This window comes from Ascaphus truei, unplaced genomic scaffold (assembly GCF_040206685.1).
Source record: "Ascaphus truei isolate aAscTru1 unplaced genomic scaffold, aAscTru1.hap1 HAP1_SCAFFOLD_473, whole genome shotgun sequence".
Classification (NCBI taxonomy): Eukaryota; Metazoa; Chordata; class Amphibia; order Anura; family Ascaphidae; genus Ascaphus; species Ascaphus truei.
In genome coordinates, this window is record NW_027456804.1 from 153,489 (window position 1) to 175,773 (window position 22,285).

At 46.6% G+C, this 22,285-nt stretch overlaps 1 protein-coding gene across 1 annotated transcript in view; it reads left to right on the top strand.

Annotated features, from left to right (window-relative positions):
- Positions 1–211: 211 nt before the first annotated feature.
- Positions 212–22,285, top strand: part of LOC142484937 (indolethylamine N-methyltransferase-like) — a 36,116-nt gene continuing 14,042 nt past the window's right edge. Inside the window, exons 1-2 of the mRNA XM_075584185.1 lie at positions 212–848; positions 6,159–6,366. Of these exons, the coding sequence (XP_075440300.1) occupies positions 698–848; positions 6,159–6,366 (359 nt within the window). The 5' untranslated portion in view covers positions 212–697. The remainder of the gene's footprint in view (positions 849–6,158; positions 6,367–22,285) is intronic.

The window sequence follows — 22,285 nt, forward strand, 5'->3', positions numbered from 1 at the left end:
CACAAGGTCTGTCACAAGCTCTCCCCCCCTGCCCCTCCATATATACCAACAGCTGGTACATATCACACTGCCAGAGACCACAGAGGCAATTACACAGTCCGACAAGCGGAGAGAGAGACGGACCCCGCCATTTGAACCTGTTGGCACCAAACTCCCCCCCCCCCCCACACCCAAAAAGTGTGAGAGCTGTTTTTACCTTGACACCTTGTGAGTTTAGTACCATTTGTTTTCACTTATTTTAACTAAATAATTGTGTTGCGTTATGGGCGTTCTCTGTAATTTCAGTCTTCTCTTATTCTACATGTACTGAAAGAAGAGAGGAAAACCTCAAACAGAGAGAGAGCTGCCCACGCCTGCCACAGATCCAGGACTCTGGGACTTGCTTCAGATAAGGACTCTTCCTCACCAGGAACTTTTTCATTTCATGAACGTTTTAGTTAATTACCGTAGTTATAATTGTAGAGTTTTTTACATTGAGGATTTGGCCTGCAGGCCATCTTCCATGAGACTGTTTTTTTCTCATTGATTCACATATTTATTTAGGAAAATTATCATCCTGATTTGCACACTGTATTACACACTAATTAATCCGATAACTTTTTTGTAGCACACTGCAGAATACCCTTTTTTTAAATACAGTAACACTTCTCAAAAGCAGGTACAGTTGAGGAGCTGTTACCGGGTAACTGTAGATATAATGGATACATCTTTCACCAAGCAGGAAACATATATACAGGAATTTAATTCCAAAGACTACCTTGAAACATACTATTCTGCAGAAAAGGGAGTCCTGAAAGGAGAATGGTTGAACTTTGCGTTAAGAAAACTTCATGAAACCTTCACCCCAGGTAACTTTAACTTAAATAATGGCTAATTAAATTAGACAGTTTTCTTTTCATACATCACGTAATTACAGTAGATTTTTTTGCCGCTTTATTGTTCAGAACTGTTTATCTACTGAAATAAGTATACCTTTAGCTGCAAATGTACACTGTTTTAATATTATTATTAATAACGTATTTCCATTTTCTCAATGTAAAAAGCTCAATTGTATTGTATTGTCTGTCTTTATTTATATAGCGCCAAAAGTGTACTCAGCGCTTCACAAAGAATACAGTACAGGGAATCATAATTATACAATAAGTGCAGCAAAATCAGACAATAGGAAAGGAAATCCCTGCCCCGAACAGCTTACAATCTACGAGGTTTCATGGGAAACTTACAGAGACAGTAGGTGAGGGAGTAAGTGCTGTAGGTGGCAGTGCTTGGTCACAACAGGTGGTAGGAGTGACTAAGTGTGGGACTATAGCCTTGAGTGCAGGCTATTGGGATACTTGATTTGTGGGGTGAGATTTAAGGCTGGTCAGTATTACATGAAAAGGTTAACACAATTTACAGGGGAAGAGATGGCAGGGAGGCATGAGTGAGATCAGGTGTGTATGTCTGGCTTCAGGCTATGGGAAGATCCCCAGCAGTGGGAAGGAGTAGATAGAGGGTGTGAATAGAGGATTTGTGTGGGTGTTTTTTGTTGCGGGGTATAGAACTTGTTGGGAGAGAGGTGTATAAATAATGGTGCATAGGGGAGAAGGGATGTTGGAGAGAACAGAGAAATTCACAAAGGAGTGAGAAAACAGAAAACAGAAAAAGCAGTAGGGAGGGCATAGTAAGATGCAGGAGGAGAGACATCACAGGTAATGGAGGATAAAAGTGAACAAATAATCACAGATGTTAAAAGTGAATGTCTCACAGTGGCAAAGTTGTAATGCAGAGTCCAGATCTTCCTCCAATCTTCACCTCCAATTTCAACTCCCAAATTAACTCTTGCAGACACTTTAGATATGACACTTAAGATGTGACTCTTTTGATGTTACACAGCCATATGGCTCACAGCCAAGTTACACTAACAAGTACCCTAATCACATGCATTAACTAACTCTTAAGGGAGGGGTTTGCCTCAATTATTTTTGTCCAGATTTAAATATAGTTTTTGTAGATGTTTACCACTTTTGTTTTGTTAACATTATAATTTTCAGCCTTTAGATGCAAACGTAGGTAAGCCAAGTGTGATCCAAATTGATTGCTTTATTAGAGCATTATGAAATGTCCTAAAGAACTATTGAAATTTGTGAGTGAAGTTGTATAATATGGGATACATGGAAAAGAACTGCAAACAAGGGATTTAACCCCTTCAGAGATATCTCACTGCAATTTATTCAGTCCTCAGTGCAGAGACAATAGGACCAAACGAAGGGTGGGGATTGTGTCCCCAGACCCCCATATTCCACCCCCCTCCCGAAACATTGTTGCTGTCTATTGCCTCTGCACAGGGGACTGAATAAATTGCGGTAAGATATCGCTGAAGTGGTTAAATTCATTGTTTGCAGTCAATTTTTATTTATCTTGTCTGCGGACTAAGGAGTCGTTGGGTGGGTGACCACAAGGGACTAGCACAGGAATCCGAAAGGACACCACAAACAAAGTATCTGAGATGTCCTGTGTGTGTGCCTAGGTAACCCTCTTTGGTTCCCTACATGCTGGATAATATGCACATGTGACTATTATATTAAGGTTGGAAATTTAAAAACCCTTGTCACTTATATTATGTTGAACAAGTTAACGAACTAAGAATAACATCAGTATAACCTCCAACATTTTGAGTTTAATTGACCACCATGCATTTGATAAATCCAATGATTATGTTTGATGCTTTTTGTCATGAATTAGTAAATGGAGAGGGACCGAGAGAGGTAGAGAGATGGAGAGATACAGACAGATGAAGATGGATAGAGAGGGAGAGAGACAGACAGAGAAGAAATGAAGAAATACAGACAGATGGAGAGGGAGGGAGAGAGAGAGGGAGAGATACAGACAGATGGAGATGAAGAGGGATAAAGAGAGAGAAATTGAGATATACAGACATGGAGAGGGAGAGAGGGAGAAAAAAGACAGAAATTAAAATGAGTATGTTGGTTTGTTAAAAATAAAAGAAGACTGAGGAGTAGAAGTAGAAAGAGAACTTAGAGGATTTGTTGGGTGGAGTTACCAGTGGCATACCTGTGAGCAAGCGAGTTGTATATGTGACAATGGTTAATAGATACAGTTACACGCCATTTTCCAAAACAGGGGTTGGCCCCAGATAACCTCACTCCTAGACAAACACAGAAACCCAGGCTGGGTCAGTGGTTTGACCAGCCATAAAACCATACATGTATGTTTAATTTTTATCTTGTAAGAAGTACTGTAAACTGTTTGTGTCCCAGATTTGTTAAAATACTGAATATTTTCATGGTATACACATGACATGTTGTAATAGGGTAATATGCATAGAGAGAAATGTATCCCTTTAAAAAAATTAATGAACTTAGTCCCATACAGTATTAGAGCAGTTAAATGATGCACAAAATTATTCACTCCCCTCAAGCAGATGTTAGAAGCCAAACATTCCAAAGTAGAGTATACAGAGAACAGTGAACTTGACTACTGTAATGTTTAAGTAATAATCCCCTCAGAACAGGGCATTACTGGCCAATAATGCCCTGTTCTGAGGGGATTATTACTATTATAGGCTAATGTAAGCTTTTTTCATAAATAATAGACACTTTTGTGTAGTTATATAGATTTTAAAAATTAAAATAAAATGTTAAATACATTAAAGCACCTCTGTATACACAAACTGCAGCTATCTATATCCACACACAGCCGCCCCCTCTGTGTACACACACACACACACACACACACACACACACACACACACACACACACACACACACACACACACACACACACACACACACTCGCACACTCTGTCTACACACACACACACACTGCAGCTACAAACACTGCAGCTAAACACACTGCAGCTAAACACACACACACACACACACACACACACACACACACACACACACACACACACACACACACACACACACACACACACACACTGCAGCTCTACACACAAACACACTGCAACTGCACACTGCAGCTACACACACACACTTCAGCTACACACATACACACACAGCAGCTCTACACACACACACTGCAGATACACACACACACCTACACACACACTGCAGCTACACACACACTGAAGCTACACACACAGTGCAGCTACACATACACACATACACTGCAGCTCTGCATACAAACACACTGTAACTGCACACTGCAGCTACACACACACTTCATTTACACACATACACACACACACACACACATACACATAGCAGCTCTACACACACACACACACACACACACACACACACACACACACACACACACACACACACACACACACTGCAGCTACAGACACACACCCACACACACACACTGCAGCTACACACACTGAAGCTACACACACACTGCAGCTACACACACTGCAGCTACACACACACACACACACACACACACACACACACACACACACACACACACACACACACACACACACAGAAACTGCAGCTACAAACAAACTTCAGACAGCCACTTACTTTGCAGCTACACAAACACTCTCTCTCGCTCCTCAACTAAATACGAATCTGTGTTCACAGAGGGGTGGGGGGTGTCACTGCCTGCTGCTACTTCCTGACCAATCCCCTGCCCTTTCTGAGATCTGTTCTTGCCTTCTGACCAATCCCATGCCTGTCTCAGAGCTGCTCTGACAAAAGGAAAAGCTGATTGGCTGGAAATAAATTGTAAAGAAGTGAATATGAAGGCGCAAACAACTTAAAAGTGAAAATATAATAATAGAGGTATAAATACAATTAATCAAAAATAAAAATAGTGATAATAATATAAAATAATAAGTGTTGATCTAATAACCCAGCTCAAACCCTCTGGTGGGACCTGTTTCACGGGTTCCAAGGAGTATGACAATGTTCAAACAATCCAGGAGGAGCATATAAGGGGAAAGAAGACAAAGATAACACACAATATAAGTGCAGATGTATGGACAATAAAATGTGGCATGTAGTATAGTCTTGGCTTGTATGTCCAGCCTACTCACAAGATGTAGATGAATAAAATGCAGTTTGCAATTAGGGCTGCTACCCGTGTGGAATGAATGCAGTCAGGATCTCCCCTCAGAGGCACACTCAGCGGTATGATGGTATATAGGAGAGATGAGAAAATGCTACATAGCGCGATCAGGCTGATAGACAAAATCTTTATGTAGAAAGAATATAAAATGCGCACTTATAATGTGCAAGATAAAAACAAGCATTTATCACTAATAAGTGAAAACGAAGGGTCACCGCACTGCTCACACCTCCCCTGGATTCTCCAAGCTTCCCCCACTCACAGTCTGTTGTCGGAGCTTGTTCTGTTGCACCCGTCAGAGCTTGTGACGTCACGGCTGCAGGGCTGGTGAACTACGGATCGCCTTCAGGATCAGAAAGGTACCACTCAACGCGTTTTGCCCAGTCTGAATAGACTGTATACGGCTTCGTCAGGAGTGTATGTATTGGTATATTTGGATCCTCTATATACCCCTTCACATATCAATTAAGCAATTAAACGATTTGCTAAGATGATTTACTCAGCTCTGATTGCATTTAAATCTACTTATTGTGAATTAACAGTGGACAATATATTAAATACAAACAGGCTACAAAAAGCGTGAAATAACATTAATGGCTTACAGAAGGAAGCATACAGTACATAGGACGAAAGTTATGAACCGTCATTTAGAAGTTTCCAAATGTACTTGATGTAATTAGTTTATATAAAGAAGAGGAATGGGCAATTCAAAAGGATGGCAACTTCGGTCAGTGTAACTCAGCAACGACAATGTATCCTGATATTGCTAGGGTAACATTATCTATTCTTACAGTTTGTAGCTCAAACTGCTGAGAATATTGGCAACAAAATATCACAAACAGGAAAGTGTTGCTAAGATCTTGCACTGCTGGGGCGATGGTAAAACCTGCTATAGAAATCAAATTATGCTTTAAAACTAACAAAAAATGGCATTAGGAGTTGAATTATAAGAAAAAATACAGTAATTTTACCGAACTGATTTATATCTAAAAAAAAAAAAACCCATATAAGATGTCACATGTTTTACTGCTTTAATGTACCCTATTGGAAAATCTTATGAGTATTATTTATTGATCTGCTGAATAGCTCTTTGTTCTTCTTTATAATCCTTTTATAAGGTGCTGTTGAAGGAGACACTCTGATTGATATCGGTGCTGGGCCAACCATCTACCACCTCCTGTCAGCTTGTGAAGTGTTTAAGAACATCATTACATCTGATTTTCTTGCACACAACCGGGCAGAGGTGCAGAAATGGCTGAAGAAAGATCCAGATGCTTTCGACTGGAGTCCAGTGGCCAAATATGTTTGTGAACTGGAAGGTGACAGGTATGGAAATTATAATGTTCTCTACATGGTTCTCATCTCAAAACAGCAAGCAGAACCACAGGGCTGAGATAGGATATAGGATCACAGACTAGAACCGGGAGACAGAGTCCTGAATGAGTATAGTGATGTTGGGGTCACAGGTTGAGGTCAAGGCAGGTGGCAGAGAATCAGAGTCAGGGTCAAAGGCTGACAGCGGTCAAATGCTGCTGCTGCCTAGATTAAGAGCCTCGTCATCCAACTGGAAGCATAAGTATGGGGCCTCAGATGGAGGTCAGCAATCTCAGCACAGAGTGTGAGACCTCTCAGAAGGAGGTTCACAGACTCAGCACAAAGCTTGTGGTCTCTTAGAAGGATTACTGCAGACTCAGCACAGAGCTTGAAGTCTCTCATAAGGAGGTTGGCAATTTCACCCCAGGGCTTGAGACCTCTCAGAATGAGGTCCGTAGACTCATCACAGAGCTTGTCTCTCTAAAGGAGATGGGCAGTCTCGGCATAGAGCTTGAGGTCTTGAGGTGCAGAGGCGTGGAAATAGAAGGATGCCTATGAAAACATTCTTAGTGTTTTTTAGACTGCAAAAGAGAGTACAGAAGTCTGAAATGGAGGTTGCAGATTTGACTGCCCAGGTCAGTGAGAGAAAAAACAAGCCCCACAAAGCAGAAAGGGTGAAGAAACAAGTGGAATAATAAAAGTCAAGGCAGATGGTAAGAGAATCTGAGTCAGGGTCACAGGCATAGAGAGCAAGGCTTGGTGCAGGCAAACAGCCATCCTGGGGGAAGTCCAGTCTATGTATACCATAGGAAGGTTGCCAGCTACCAAGCTGTCACTGCATCAAAAGTGTGGACGGACGTGTAAAGTCTCAAGCACTGCAATCAGCACATGTGCACGAACTTGGACATACCGTTCATGTTCGCTCTCTCTGCCCTAAGAGCCTGGAGGCCAGTCTGATTTCATGAGACTCAGAGAGAAAGGCTGAAGCTGCAAACTGAAGTCCATTGTCTTTTCTTACTGCATAACCGTGACATGTTTGATTAGTTGGTAAGTGGACAAGCTGCTCAACTGCAGAGGCATTGGCGTAGCTAGACATTCGCGGGTTCCCGGGCCCAAAAAAATTCAGAGCCCCATTAATATTAATACTGACTAGAATGTTTTCTCCCTACCTACCATCCTCTCTCTGATCCTCTATCTCTGGGGTGCGCAAACTGGGGGGCGCACGAAATTATCTGCGGGGGGCGTAGGGTTTACAGAGGCCTGCACGCTTCCCGAAGGCACTAAAATTAAATGCCAGGAAAGCGGTGAAGTGTAAACTTCACTTAACCTTGGTTCAGACGGCTTCTGGAGAGGTGTCGCCATGGCAATGTAACGTCATGTTGCTATGGCAACATGATGTCATGACGTCCAGAATGCCGGAACCAAGGTAAGGGGAGTGGGGAGTGTTGGGGAGCGGGGAGCCGGAAGGGGGGCCCAGGAGAAAAAGATTGCGCTCCCCTGCTCTATCTCATCATTCCTCATCGTCATCATCATCATGTCTCCCCCTCATCATCATCAATAACCCTCATCATTTCTCCCCATCCTCCTCATCATTATCTCTTCTCCCCCTCCTCCTCCTCCTCCTCATCATCATCTCTCCTCCCCCATCCTCTCTCTCCAACCTCCACTCGCATATATACACACAAACACTACACCATATACACATACCAAACATGCAACATTAGTGTAAGACACACATACCATATACAAATACACATTTATAGTAAACATATAATAAAACCACTAAATATACAACATATACATGCACATAATCCATGTAACACACATATGCATTACAATTACAAACACACACACACACCAACACACACACTTACCAACATAGACATACACACAGACACACACGCACACACGCATGCATGCACGCACGCACGCACTCACACACACACACACACTTACCAACACTGACAGACACAATCAGACCCTCCTCCCACACACACACACACAGACTTACCAACACAGACACACACGCACACACTTACCAACACAGAGACACATGGAACCGGGAGATGCAGAGAGGAGCAGCAATGGAGTGCTCTGCAGCGCTACCTGCTGCCCGGAAGTGGTTTAGCAGGAAGACCTCCAACCTCCCTCCTCCCATTCTGGGATCATCTCTGCACTCCGCAGCCAACATCTTTCGCTCTCCTCCTACCCGCCTAAGCCTGTCTCCCATCTGAAGAGTGACAGATGGGCCGCCGACAGGGGGGAGGGCAGGCCCCCCAAGAGTGTGGGCCCCCAGGCTTTGCCAGGCTATAGCTATGCCCCTGTGTAGAGGGCTTTTTATAATTGTCCAGTTAGAGCTCATTTAAGCTAGGATTTTGTTTCTGTTCTGTTTGGATTTTATGCTGCAGGCCCACTCCATGGGGGAATAAACCAGGCAAAAGCCTGAAAACCTAATAACTTTGATTCTGTTTTCTATTTTACCCTAAAAGACTGTGCTATAATGAGGACCCGACAAAAGTCAGAACTCCCTGTAGGGACTTTTAACACATATGGTGGAGAATGCAGGCAGCACACTGAAAGGTCTTGTGGTATAGAAAAGTATTGATGTAATAGCGCCTTCTGTGGTCAGTGTGAATAATACACCTGAAGCACCGGAATGGAAAATTTTATGAATTTGTTGTGTAATGAGCCCGATCACACACAAAAAGTGTCCCTTCAGGCCTTACTTTGATGATGATTTTTATGTGACCCCCAAGAGAGCAGTACCAGCTGCAAGAGAAATATTTTTTCCAGACAGTCAAACAACTGTAACAGAAAGTAATGTGCTGGGGGGTCAAGGAAATTGTAGCAGAGAGAAATTTCACTTTCCCCTGTGGAAAAGAGACAGATTGCCCAACAAAGAAAAGAAAGAAGAAAAAGAAAAGAGGTTCTCAATTTAACATGGAAGTTGCAGCAACATTTAACGATGACCCTTCGCTCCAGAAAAGTATGCTTCACAAAGAACGTGTTCTGCAGCCTAGTGACTGACACAATCAGCCTGGGAATGTCCGCCAAGGAAAAAGATGAGCAGAAGAGTGATGAATCCATTAACCAGGCACTTCAATCAGCAAGGGATGACTCTGACTTCATTAAGTTAATGACTGGAAAAGGAGCTAGAACCTAACACCAAGCTACAGAGGCGCCTGTTCATAGATAACACTGAGTATGCTACATTGGAGAAGACAGAGTGTCTCTTGCGTAGTGAGTTAGAGGATGCGACTACTAATTCTGAGAGGTCAAACGCTGCAGCTATCAAGATACAAAGTCTTGTCGACCAGCTCATGGCTGACTGGAAGCAGAAGTATGGGGTCTCTCAGAAAGGGGTCTAAAATCTCAGAACAGAGCTTGAGGTCTCTCAAAAGGAGGTCCACAGTCTCAGCACAGAGGTGTATAAACTTAAGGATCCCTATGAAAACAGAAGTCTGAAAGAGGAGGTTCCTGACTGACTGACCAAGTCAGTGAGAGAGAAAAAAAGCTCCACAAAGTAGAAAATGTGAAGAAAGTAGTGGAAGCAGAAAAGTTAGAAGTGCAACTAGCACTGGAAGAAGCAGAGGGCACTTTGGAGCAGGAAAAGAGCAAGTCCTTGCATCTTCAGTTTGAACTGTATCAGATCAGAGCTGACTGTTCAGAAAGAAGAGAAGCATTCTAACACTTTAGAAATGTTACAGAGCTTATGTCCAAGCAAAAATGGAGAGAGAAAGCTATTGCTTAAACGCTCTGCAACTGTCGTAATGCAGACTGCCTTTAGAGGAATGAAAGCTCATCAGCTTTATTGCAGAAATAAAGCAACCTGTGTTCTTCAGTTAGTTTGTAGAATGCAATGACAAATGAAGAAGTATGAACATTTGAAGAAATGTGTGATTATGCTCCAGTCAAATGTAAGAGAAAGTCAGCAACAAAGACGCTACAGGAATGTGACGGAAGCTACTTGTGCAATTCAATCCTATAGGTCCTATAAGTGCGTCTGCTGTGCTGTTGCAGTGCTCCAATCTGCTTACCCAGAAAATGCAGAATAGAAGAATCAAGTTAAGACTGAAAAGTGCAATACAAATACAAATCGGGCTACTGTGCCCATGCTGAACCAGACTCATATGACCGTGACTGTGACATAGTGGGGAGACAGCATGAAGCGTGGGAAAACTGGTTGCCAAGTGAGTAATAGAAGAGTTGGAGAAATGGAAAGATGAGCTTACTGTAAGTGAGAAGTTCTCCGCAGTGTGGAGAAAGCTAAGTGCATCAGGGAAAAGCAGTGGTTCAAAGCGACAGAGTATATCCAAGTCAGGTGCATAAAAACCCAGAGAGGAACAATTTAGAGTTGGTGGAAAAGATGTACAGTGACGAGAAAAAGTTGGTCAACCCCTTAGGATGTTCACATATTTGAAACCTAACATTTTATTAGATCCTAATCGAAGTCCTAATCTTAATATATAAAATCGAATGGTTGGTACTAGCTGCGGTGAATCTGATTGGTCCTCAGCCTCTGGCCAATCAGATTGGTGGGTCTGATGTCACCCAACTGCCATTCTCTTACACACACACACACACACACACACACACACACACACACACACACACACACACACACACACACACACACACACACACACACACACACACACACACACACACACACACACACACACACACACACACAGTCTCTCCTCTCCCCCCCCCATCACACTCACCTCCCTCCCCGGCGCTCATAGGCAGGGGGCAGCCAGCCTGCAGCTGCCTCGCGGCGTTCACCTCCCTCCCCGGCAGCGCACAGCTCACCTCCCTCCCCAGCGGCGCACAGCTCACCTCCCCGGTGGCGCACAGCTCACCTCCCCGGTGGCGCACGCTCACCTCCCCGGCGGCACACAGCTCACCTCCCTCCTCGGCGGGGGGGCAGGCAGCCTGCAGAGTCCTCGAGGCGCCAAATGCCTAAGATGGCGGTGCCTGGAAAGACCCCCTTCCTCCATCGAGGCGCCAAGTGCCTAAGATGGCGGTGGCCGGAAGGACACCCTTCCTCCCTCGCGGCGCAGAGTAGCTAAGATGGTGGCGGCAGGAATGAGGTGTGTGTGTGTGTGTGTGTGCACTGTCCCCCTTCTGTCCACTGTCCCCCCCCCACCCCCCCCCTGTCCACTGCCCCCCCCCACTCCTCCTGTCCACTGTCCCCCCCTCCTGTCCACTGCCCCCCCCCTCATAGTGGCAAATGTAACTCACAGGCAACGCCGAGTCTCTCAGCCACTAACTCACCCACCCAGTCAATAACTCAAAAATCACTAACTCACTCAAGTCACTAACTCACCCACCCACCCAGTCACTAACCCACCCACTCACTATCTCACACACCCACACATTCACTAACTCACCCACCCATCCAGTAACTAACCCACCCACCCAGTCACTAAACCCACCCAGTCACTAAAGTGACTAAAAGTCACTAAAAGTCACTAAAAGTCACTAAAGTCACTAACCCAAACCCAGTCACTAACCCAGTCACTCAAACCAAGTCACTAGAACCCAGTCATTAAACACAGTCACTAAAGTCACTAACCCACCTACCCACCCACCCAGTCACTAACCCACACACCCACCCAGTCACTAACCCACCCACCCAGTCACTAACCCACACACCCACCCAGTCACTAAAACCCAGTCACTAAAAGTCACTAACACACCCACCCACCCAGTCACTAACCCACCCACCCAGTCACTAAACCACCCACCCACCCAGTCACTAACCCACCCACCCACTCAATAACTCAACCAGTCACTAACTCACCCAGCCAGTCACTAACTCACCCACCCACTCACTAAGTCACTCACCCACCCAGTCACCAACTCACTCACACACCCAGTCACTAACTCACTCACCCACCCACCCAGTCACTACTGCTGCGGCAGACTTTATTCTAACAAATCACCGGTTTGTCCCTGGCTGGTTCCTGGAATGCGACACTGTTCACCTGGAGCATACCGCGTTCCCTGCCAGGGGTCATGCCCGCTGACGCGCGGCTGATGTGTTAATTTATAATGGTTCAGGATTTAATAGGCTGCAATTCTTCGCGTGTCCGCCAGATGGCATCAAATCATGAATTGTAATGCAGTATATATATATATATACTGTATAACAACAACAACCCCTATAACACCTAACATACAGTACTGTACACATACAGTACTGTATATGCACATCCATGATACTATGGGCCGGCGGGGGCGAGATGTGTTTGCAGCAGAGAAAGATCCGCTGCTCTCTCTGCGCAAACATCGGCACATTAAAAATTATTTAAAATACATTTTTATTCATAGTGTAGATGTGCAGGGGGTCTCCGGAGCTGAACCGCGTTGGTTTCAGGTCGGGGGACCCCCTGCTTCCCGAGATACAGCCCCCTTTATGAGGTGCCGGTATCCCTCTGCGTTTAAAAATCCCGATCACGTGACCGCGGCCTGCAAACCAAGCAGAGGGATACCGGCACCCCCTAAAGGGGCCTGTATCTCGGGGAGCAGGGGGTCCCCAGACCTAAAACCACAGCGGTTCTGCTCCGGAGACCCTCTGCACATGTACAGTATAAATAAAACACATATTTAAATAAAAACACATTCCTTACCTTAGCGGTTATGTGCTACAGTAACGAAGCAGCATTTCTCTATTTTAATAATATTGTACAGTGAGCAGGGGGTTCCCTGAGCCAGAAATTAATGCTCAGGGGACCCCCTGCTCCTGCACAATATTATTAAAAATACAGAAATGCTGCTTCATTACCATAGCGTATAGCCGCTAAGGCAATGAAGGGGTTAACCCACCGTGCCCGCTTTATTGTGGGTAGCGGGGGTGGGTGAAAGGGGTATTTGGCCCTTGGTGTGAGTTTAGGACTTGCGGGGGGGTTGCGGGTGCACTTAACCCCTTCACGATCGTAGCAGTTAATACAGCTACGGTCATGAAGGGGTTAACCCCTCCCACTACCCCCCGCAAGCCCTAAACAAGCACAGTTGGGGCTAATACCCCCTTCACCCACCCCCACTACCCACAATAAAAAAAACTCACACACAGCAGCCGCCCAAAAAAAAAAAAAAATCTAAATAAATAAATAAATAAATGAATATAAATAAATACATTTGAAATACATTTTTATTCATAGTGTAGATGTGCAGGCGGTCTCCGGAGCTGAACCGCGTTGGTTTCAGGTCCGGGGACCCCCTGCTCCCCGAGATACAGCCCCCTTTATGAGGTGCCGGTATCCCTCTGCATTTAAAGGTCACGATCACGTGACCGCGGCCTGTAAAGCAAGCAGAGGGATACCGGCACCCCCTAAAGGGGCCTGTATCTCGGGGAGCAGGGGGTCCCCGGACCTAAAACCACAGCAGTTCTGCTCCGGAGACCCTCTGCACATCAACAGTATGAATAAAACACACACATCAATAAAGAATCGTTCTTTACCTTTGCGGCTATGTGCTATGGTAACGAAGCAGCATTTCTGTATTTTTAATAATATTGTACAGTGAGCAGGGGGTTCCCTGAGCCAGAAATTAATGCTCAGGGGACCCCCTGCTCCTGCATAATATTATTAAAAATACAGAAATGCTGCTTCATTACCATAGCGTATAGCCGCTAAGGCAATGAAGGGTTAAGGCAGAATAAACAATAAATACATTAAATACATATTTTTAATGTGTGTGTTAAACCTCCCTGCCTTCACTGTAATCTATGTAAAAAAACCTCCCCCTATTGTGTGTGTTAAACTTCCCAGCCTTCATTGTAATCTATGTAAAAACCCACCCCTCTATTGTGTGTGTTAAACCTCCCTGCCTTCACTGTAATCTATGTAAAAAACCCTCCCCCTATTGTGTGTGTTAAGCTTCCCTGCCTTCACTGTAATCTATGTAAAAAACCCTCCCCTTATTGTGTCTGCTAAGATTCCCTGCTTTGACTAATCTGTGTAAGCCCCCCTCCCCCTATTGTGTCAGTTAAATCTCCCTGGCCTGTGTTTCTGTGAGTGCAGTGTACTGTATGTAAATGTGGGAAGGGGGATCCCGTGTAAATAACCACACCCACACCCACTACCCACTACCCACCTGCACATGGCCCCTCCGCTGCTGCAAAAAAGAGACAAAAATTAAAACATACAAAGTAATGTCCCCTAACCCCTTAATCACCATAGCGGTTATTAACCGCTACAGTCATTAAGGGGTTAACCCACCCTCACCCACCACTCGGGATGCCTACATAGCCTCCCACACTAACCACCCCCCCCGTGAGGCCTAACCACCCTCACCCAGTACCCACAAGGGAGGCCTACCCACATACCGTTGGGGAAACACACCCCCCCCACCCCCAGTACCCACAATAAAAACAATACAGTGACCCACAATAAACATCATTCTATTTATTAAATACATTACCCACCCCCTGTGCCCCCCCATAAATACAAGATTTATTCTTTTACATACAGGGTTCATAACGCAGCCCCACGCGAGTCCTCGGTGGGCTGGCGGGGCATCTGGACAGACATACAGTTTACCAGCAGCCCTTTTTACACAGGTTCTGGAGGCCTGCTGGTGGGTCCCGCCAGCACCATGGCCCCCAGGTGGTCTCCTTGGGTCACCGTGGGCCACAATTGGGTCCCCACGGTAGGCCTGCGGATGTCTGGGAGCCCCGGGTCAGACCCACAGGTGTCTGCGGGGCCTCGGGTGGTTCCCTCGGGGGTCTGGGGAACTCACGAGTGCTCACTATGGGTCTGCGGTGCCCCCACAGAAGTGGGACCACACATCATCATCCCCACACCTACGGGTCGGCTGTGCCCCCACAGAAGTGGGACCACACATCTTCATCCCCGCAGACTACGGGTCGGTGGTGCCCCCACAGATGTGAGACCACCGCTTCATCCCCGCATGTGTCACCCGTCGAACCACCAGCCTGATACCCGTGGGATACCCGAGGCGATCCACAGGTGGTCTCCAGAGGTCCCACGCAGAACCACGGAACCAACCCTGAATGTAAAAAAAATAAACCTGGCCTATACATTCATTACATACAACCCCCCCCCCCCCCAACACCTACAGTACAATAATGTGCAAAATAACTATTATCCAGATATGGATAATAGATTAATTGCCCATTATTAAAAACATTAACTAGCATATTAAAATAAATAAAGTACTACTGACCTCATCAATACGAAGTGTCCGTCGCCAGCAAAATCCTTGTCTTGCCCACAAAATACATAGCAAATACAAAGCCAATACATTGCAATTACATTCAGATATCAATTAACCCCTTAAACACCTTATCAGATAATAACCGCAAAGGTGATTAAGGGGTTAAGCCACACTGGCCCGATACCCACCCTTCACCCATGAATTTGTACAGTGGCGTCATCATGCAACTATATATATATATACTGTATATATATATATAGATATATCTATATATATATATACAGTATATACACACACATGATGAACCAATATACAAATAAATGTAGAAGGGTTATCAAAACCATACTGTCCTACAAATAACACTTCTCCATACAGACACACTACAATAAACTCAATAATCCTGTGGATCGCCTCGGGTATCCCACGGGTATCAGGCTGGTGGTTCGACGGGTGACACATACGGGGATGAAGCGGTGGTCTCACATCTGTGGGGGCACCGCCGACCCGTAGTCTGCGGGGATGAAGATGTGTGGTCCCACTTCTGTGGGGGCACCGCCGACCCTTAGGTGCGGGGATGATGATGTGTGGTCCCACTTCTGTGGGGGCACCACGGACCCATAGTGAGCACTCGTGAGTTCCCCAGACCCCCGAGGGAACCACCCGAGGCCCCGCAGACACCTGTGGGTCTGACCCGGGTCTACCAGACATCCGCGGGCCTACCATGGGGACCCAATTGTGGCCGACGGTGACCCAATGAGACCACCTGGGGGCCATGGTGCTGGCGGGACCCACCAGCAGGCCTCCAGAATCTGTGTAAAAAGGGCTGCTGGTAAACTGTAGGTCTGTCCAGGTGCCCCGCCAGCCCACCGGGGACTCGCGTGGGGCTGCGTTATGAACCCTGTATGTAAAAGAATAAATCTTGTATTTATGGGGGGGCACAGGGGGTGGGTAATGTACAGTAGAGGCAACGTTTATTCTAGCATTTGCCGTAAACTAGCCGGGTTACATTCTGGGTATGTGCTGGGTATGTTCTGGGCTAGTTTGAGGCACGTTTAAGGCATTTCTGCATTGACTAACGACCCATAGGATTAACACAGCAGGGATCCCTGGCAGTCCAATTCAGTTTGAATGGGACGGCCAGGGACCCCCCGCTGTTAATCTGATAGGCCATTAATCAATGCAGAAATGCTGGGGCTAGTTTAAGGAACGTTTAAGGCATGTATTCAGAATGTAACTGGGTGTACCTGGGTCTTTTGGGGAATTGCCACTGGTTTTTGTTCGAATAAGAATTGCCTCTACTGTATTTAATAAATAGAATGATGTTTATTGTGGGTCACTGTAGTGTTTTTATTGTGGGTACTGTTTTTTTCCCCAACGGTATGTGGGTAGGCCTCCCTTGTGGGTACTGGGTGAGGGTGGTTAGGCCTCACGGGGGGGGGGGGGGGGGTTAGTGTGGGAGGGTATGTAGGCATCCCGAGTGGTGGGTGAGGGTGGGTTAACCCCTTAATGACTGTAGCGGTTAATAACCGCTATGGTGATTAAGGGGTTAGGGGACATTACTTTGTATGTTTTCATTTTTGTCTCTTTTTTGCAGCAGCGGAGGGGCCATGTGCAGGTGGGTAGTGGGTAGTGGGTGTGGGTGTGGTTATTTACACGCGATCCCCCTCCCCACATTTACATACAGTACACTGCACTCACAGAAACACAGGCCAGGGAGATTTAACCGACACAATAGGGGGAGGGGGGCTTACACAGATTAGTCAAAGCAGGGAAGTTTAGCAGACACAATAGGGGGAGGGGTTTTTACATAGATTACAGTGAAGGCAGGGAAGCTTAACACACACAATAGGGGGAGGGGTTTTTACATAGATTACAGTGAAGTGAGGGAAGTTTAACACACACAATAGGGAGAGGGTTTTTTTACATAGATTACAGTGAAGGCAGGGAAGTTTAACACACACAATAGGGGGATGGGGTTTTACATAGATTACAGTGAAGGCATGGAGGTTTAACACACACATTAAAAATATGTATTAAATGTATTTTTTGTTTATTCTGCCTTAACCCTTCATTGCCTTAGCGGCTATACGCTATGGTAATGAAGCAGCATCTCTGTATTTTTAATAATATTGTGCAGGAGCAGGGGGTCCCCTGAGCATTAATTTCTGGCTCAGGGAACCCCCTGCTCACTGTACAATATTATTAAAAATACAGAAATGCTGCTTCGTTACCATAGCACATAGCCGCAAAGGTAAAGAACGATTCTTTATTGATGTGTGTGATTTATTTATACTGTACATGTGCAGAGGGTCTCCGGAGCAGAACCGCTGTGGTTTTAGGTCCGGGGACCCCCTGCTCCCCGAGATACAGGCCCCTTTAGGGGGTGCCGGTATCCCTCTGCTTGCTTTACAGGCCGCGGTCACGTGATCGGGACCTTTAAATGCAGAGGGATACCGGCACCTCATAAAGGGGTCTATATCTCGGGAAGCAGGGGGTCCCCTGACCTGAAACCAACGCGGTTCAGCTCCGGAGACCCCCTGCACATGTACACTATGAATAAAAATGTACAGTACTGTATGTTAGGGGTTATAGGGGACGGCTTCAAAGACAACAGCTCGCAAACGCCCCCATGTGTTTTTACACGGCATTGCAGTATTGCAGCCAGCGGGAATAAAATGCTTAAATCACAGCCGGGAAAATAATGCAATACACTCCGGGCGAAAACGATACAAAACCGAACATCACCGGGATATACTGAAATTTGCTGAACTAGCCGAGTTAGAATAAAATTGGTCGCCTCTGTAACTCACCCAGCCACCCAGTCACTAACTCACTCACCCACCCAGTCACTAACTCATTCACCCACCCAGTCACTAACTCACTCACACACCCAGTCACTTACTCACTCACCCACCCACCCAGTCACTAACTCACCCAGCCACCCAATCACTAACTCACTCACCCACCCAGTCACTAACTCACTCACACACCCAGTCACTAACTTACTCTCCCACCCAGTCACTAACTCACTCACCCACTCAGTCACTAACTCACCCACCCACCCAGTCACTAACTCACCCACCCACCCATTCACTAACTCACTCACCCATCCACCCACCCAGTCACTAACTCACTCACCCACCCAGTCACTAACTCACTCACCCACCCACCCACTAACTCAACCCAGTCACTAACTCACCCAGTCAATAACTCACCCACCCACCCAGTCACTAACTCACCCACCCACCCAGTCACTAACTCACTCAACAACCAAGTCACTAACTCACTCAACTACCAAGTCACTAACTCACTCACCCACCCAATCACTAACTCAATCACCTACCCAGTCACTAACTCACTCACCCACCCAGTCACTAACTCACTCACCCAGTCACTCACCCACCCACCCAGTCACTAACACACACCCACTCACTAACTCACTCAACCACCCACACAGTCACTAACTCACTCACCCACCCACTCAGTCACTAACTCACCCACCCACTAACTCACTCACCCACCCACCCAGTCATTAACTCAATCACCCACCCACCCACCCAGTCACTAACTTACCCACCCTGACAGTCACTAACTCACTCACCCACCCACCCAGTCACTAACTCACCCACTAACTCACTCACCCACCCACTAACTCACTCACCCTCCCAGTCACTAACTCACCCACCCAGTCACTAAAGTCACTAAAAGTCACTAAAAGTCACTAAAACCCAGTCACTATAGTCACTAAAACCCAGTCACTAAGTCACCAACCCAGTCACTAACCCACCTACCCCACCACCCAGTCACTAACTCACTCACCCACCCAGTCACTAACTCACCCACCCACCCAGTCACTAACTCAATCACCCACCCACCCAATCACTAACTTACCCACCCAGCCAGTCACTAACTCACTCACCCACCCACCCAGTCACTAACTCACCCACTAACTCACTCACCCACCCACTAACTCACTCACTCACCCTCCCAGTCACTAACTCACTCACCCACCCAGTCACTAAAGTCACTAAAGTCACTAAAAGTCACTAAAACCCAGTCACTAGTCACCCACCCACCCAGTCACTAAAACCCAGTCACTAAGTCACCCACCCAGTCACTAACCCACCTACCCACCCACCCAGTCACTAACCCACACACCCACCCAGTCACTAACCCACCCACCCAGTCACTAAAAGTCACTAAAAGTCACTAACCCACCCAGTCACTAACCCACCCACCCACTCAATAACTCAACCAGTCACTAACTCACCCAGCCAGTCACTAACTCACCCACCCAGTCACTAACTCACTCACCCACCCAGTCACTAACTCACTCACCCACCCAGTCACTAACTCACTCACCCACCCAGTCACGAACTCACTCTCCCACCCAGTCACTAACTCACTCACCCACCCAGTCACTAACTCACCCACCAATTCACTAACTCACTCACCCATCCACCCACCCACCCAGTCACTAACTCACTCACCCACCCAGTCACTAACTCACTCACCCACCCACTAACTCAACCCAGTCACTAACTCACCCAGTCACTAACTAACTCAACCCACCCAGTCACTAACTCACCCACCCACCCAGTCACTAACTCACTCAACAACCATGTCACTAACTCACTCAACCACCAAGTCACTAACTCACTCATCCATCCAATCACTAACTCAATCACCTACCCAGTCACTAACTCACTCACCCACCCAGTCACTAACTCACTCACCCAGTCACTCACCCACCCACCCAGTCACTAACACACACCCACTCACTAACTCACTCAACCACCCACACAGTCACTAACTCACTCACCCACCCACACAGTCACTAACTCACCCACCCACTAACTCACTCACCCACCCACCCAGTCATTAACTCACCCAACCACTCACTCACCCAGTCACTAACTCACTCACCCACCCAGTCACTAACTCACTCACCCACCCACCCACCCAGTCACTAACTCACCCACCCACCCAGTCACTAAGTCACCCACCCACCCACTCACTAACTCACCCACACACACATTCACTAACTCACCCACCCAGTCACTAACTCACCCACTCACTAACTCGCTCACTCACCCAGTCACTAACTCACCCACCCACTCACTCTCCCACCCCCTAACTCACCCACCCACCCAGTAACTAAATCACCCACCCAGTCACTAACTCACCCACCAAGTCACTAACTCACCCACCCAGTCACTAAATCCACCCACCCAGTCACTCACTCACCCACCCAGTCACAAACTCACCCACCCAGTCACTCACTTACCCACCCACTCAACCACCCAGTCACTCACCCACCCAGTCACTAACTCAATCACCCACCCAGTCACTAACTTACCCACCCAGACAGTCACTAACTCACTCACCCACCCACCCTGTCACTAACTCACCCACCCAGTCACTCACCCACCCAGTCACTAACTCACCCACTAACTCACTCACCCACCCACTAACTCACTCACCCTCCCAGTCACTAGCTCACTCACCCACCCAGTCACTAACTCACCCACCCAGTCACTAACTCACTCACCCACCCAGTCACTAGCTCACACACCCAGTCACTAACTCACTCACCCACCCAGTCACTAACTCACCCACCCACCCACCCAGTCACTAACTCACTCACCCACCCACCCAGTCACTAACTCACTCACCCACCCACCCAGTCACTAACTCACTCAAGTCACTAACTCACCCAAACACCCAGTCACTAACTCATCCACCCACGCAATCACTAACTCACCCACGCAGTCACTAACTCACTCACCCACCCAGTCACTAGCTGAGAGACACCGCTCACTAACTCACTTACCCGCCCTCACTAACTCACCCGCTCACTCACTCGCTCGCCCACAAACTCACCCACTCACTCACTAACTGACTAACTCACCCGCACAGTCACTAACTCACCCAGTCACTAACTCATCCACCCACAGAGAGAGGCCAATGGGGCGCAGAGATAGGGGGTGAGTGGACAGAGAGGGGGAGCGGGAGATTCAATCCCGGGCAACGCCGGGTATATCAGCTAGTAATAAATAAAGATAAACTGATCAAACAAATGACATAAAAACCTGATAGTTTTTCAACATTTATTTATCAACAAATGATTGAACATTCAATATCCATGTGTGAAGAAGTGCCGTATGTGAACCTTTAGATTCAGTACCTGGTGGTGCCCCCTTGAGCAGCAATGATTCCAACTAAGCGTTTCCTGTAACTGTTCGTCAGTCTCTCACATCGGTTTTGAGGAATTTTGGCCCATTCTTCCTTACAGAACTGCTTCAACTCAGTGAAATTTGAGAGCTTCCTTGCATGAACAGCTCGCTTCAGGTCCTGCCACAACATTTCAATGGGGTTTAGGTCCAGACTTTGACTAGGCCATTCTAAGACGCTGAATTTCTTAAGCCATTTTTATGTGAATCTGCTTGTATGTTTAGGATAATTGTCTTGCTGCATAACCACTTTAGGTTCAGCTTCAGCTCATGGACGGATGGCCTGACATTCTCCTCTAGAATCTTCTGATACAATGCAGTATTGATGGTTGTGTCAATGATGGCAAGCCGCGCCAAACTATCACACATCCACCAACCTGTTGGGATGAGGTTCTTCTCTTCGAAGACAGTGTTTGGTTTTCGCTAAATATAATGTTTCTCATTGAGGCCAAAATGTTCTACTTTTGACTCTTCTGTCCAAAAAACATTGCACTAGAAGTCTTGTGGATCATTTA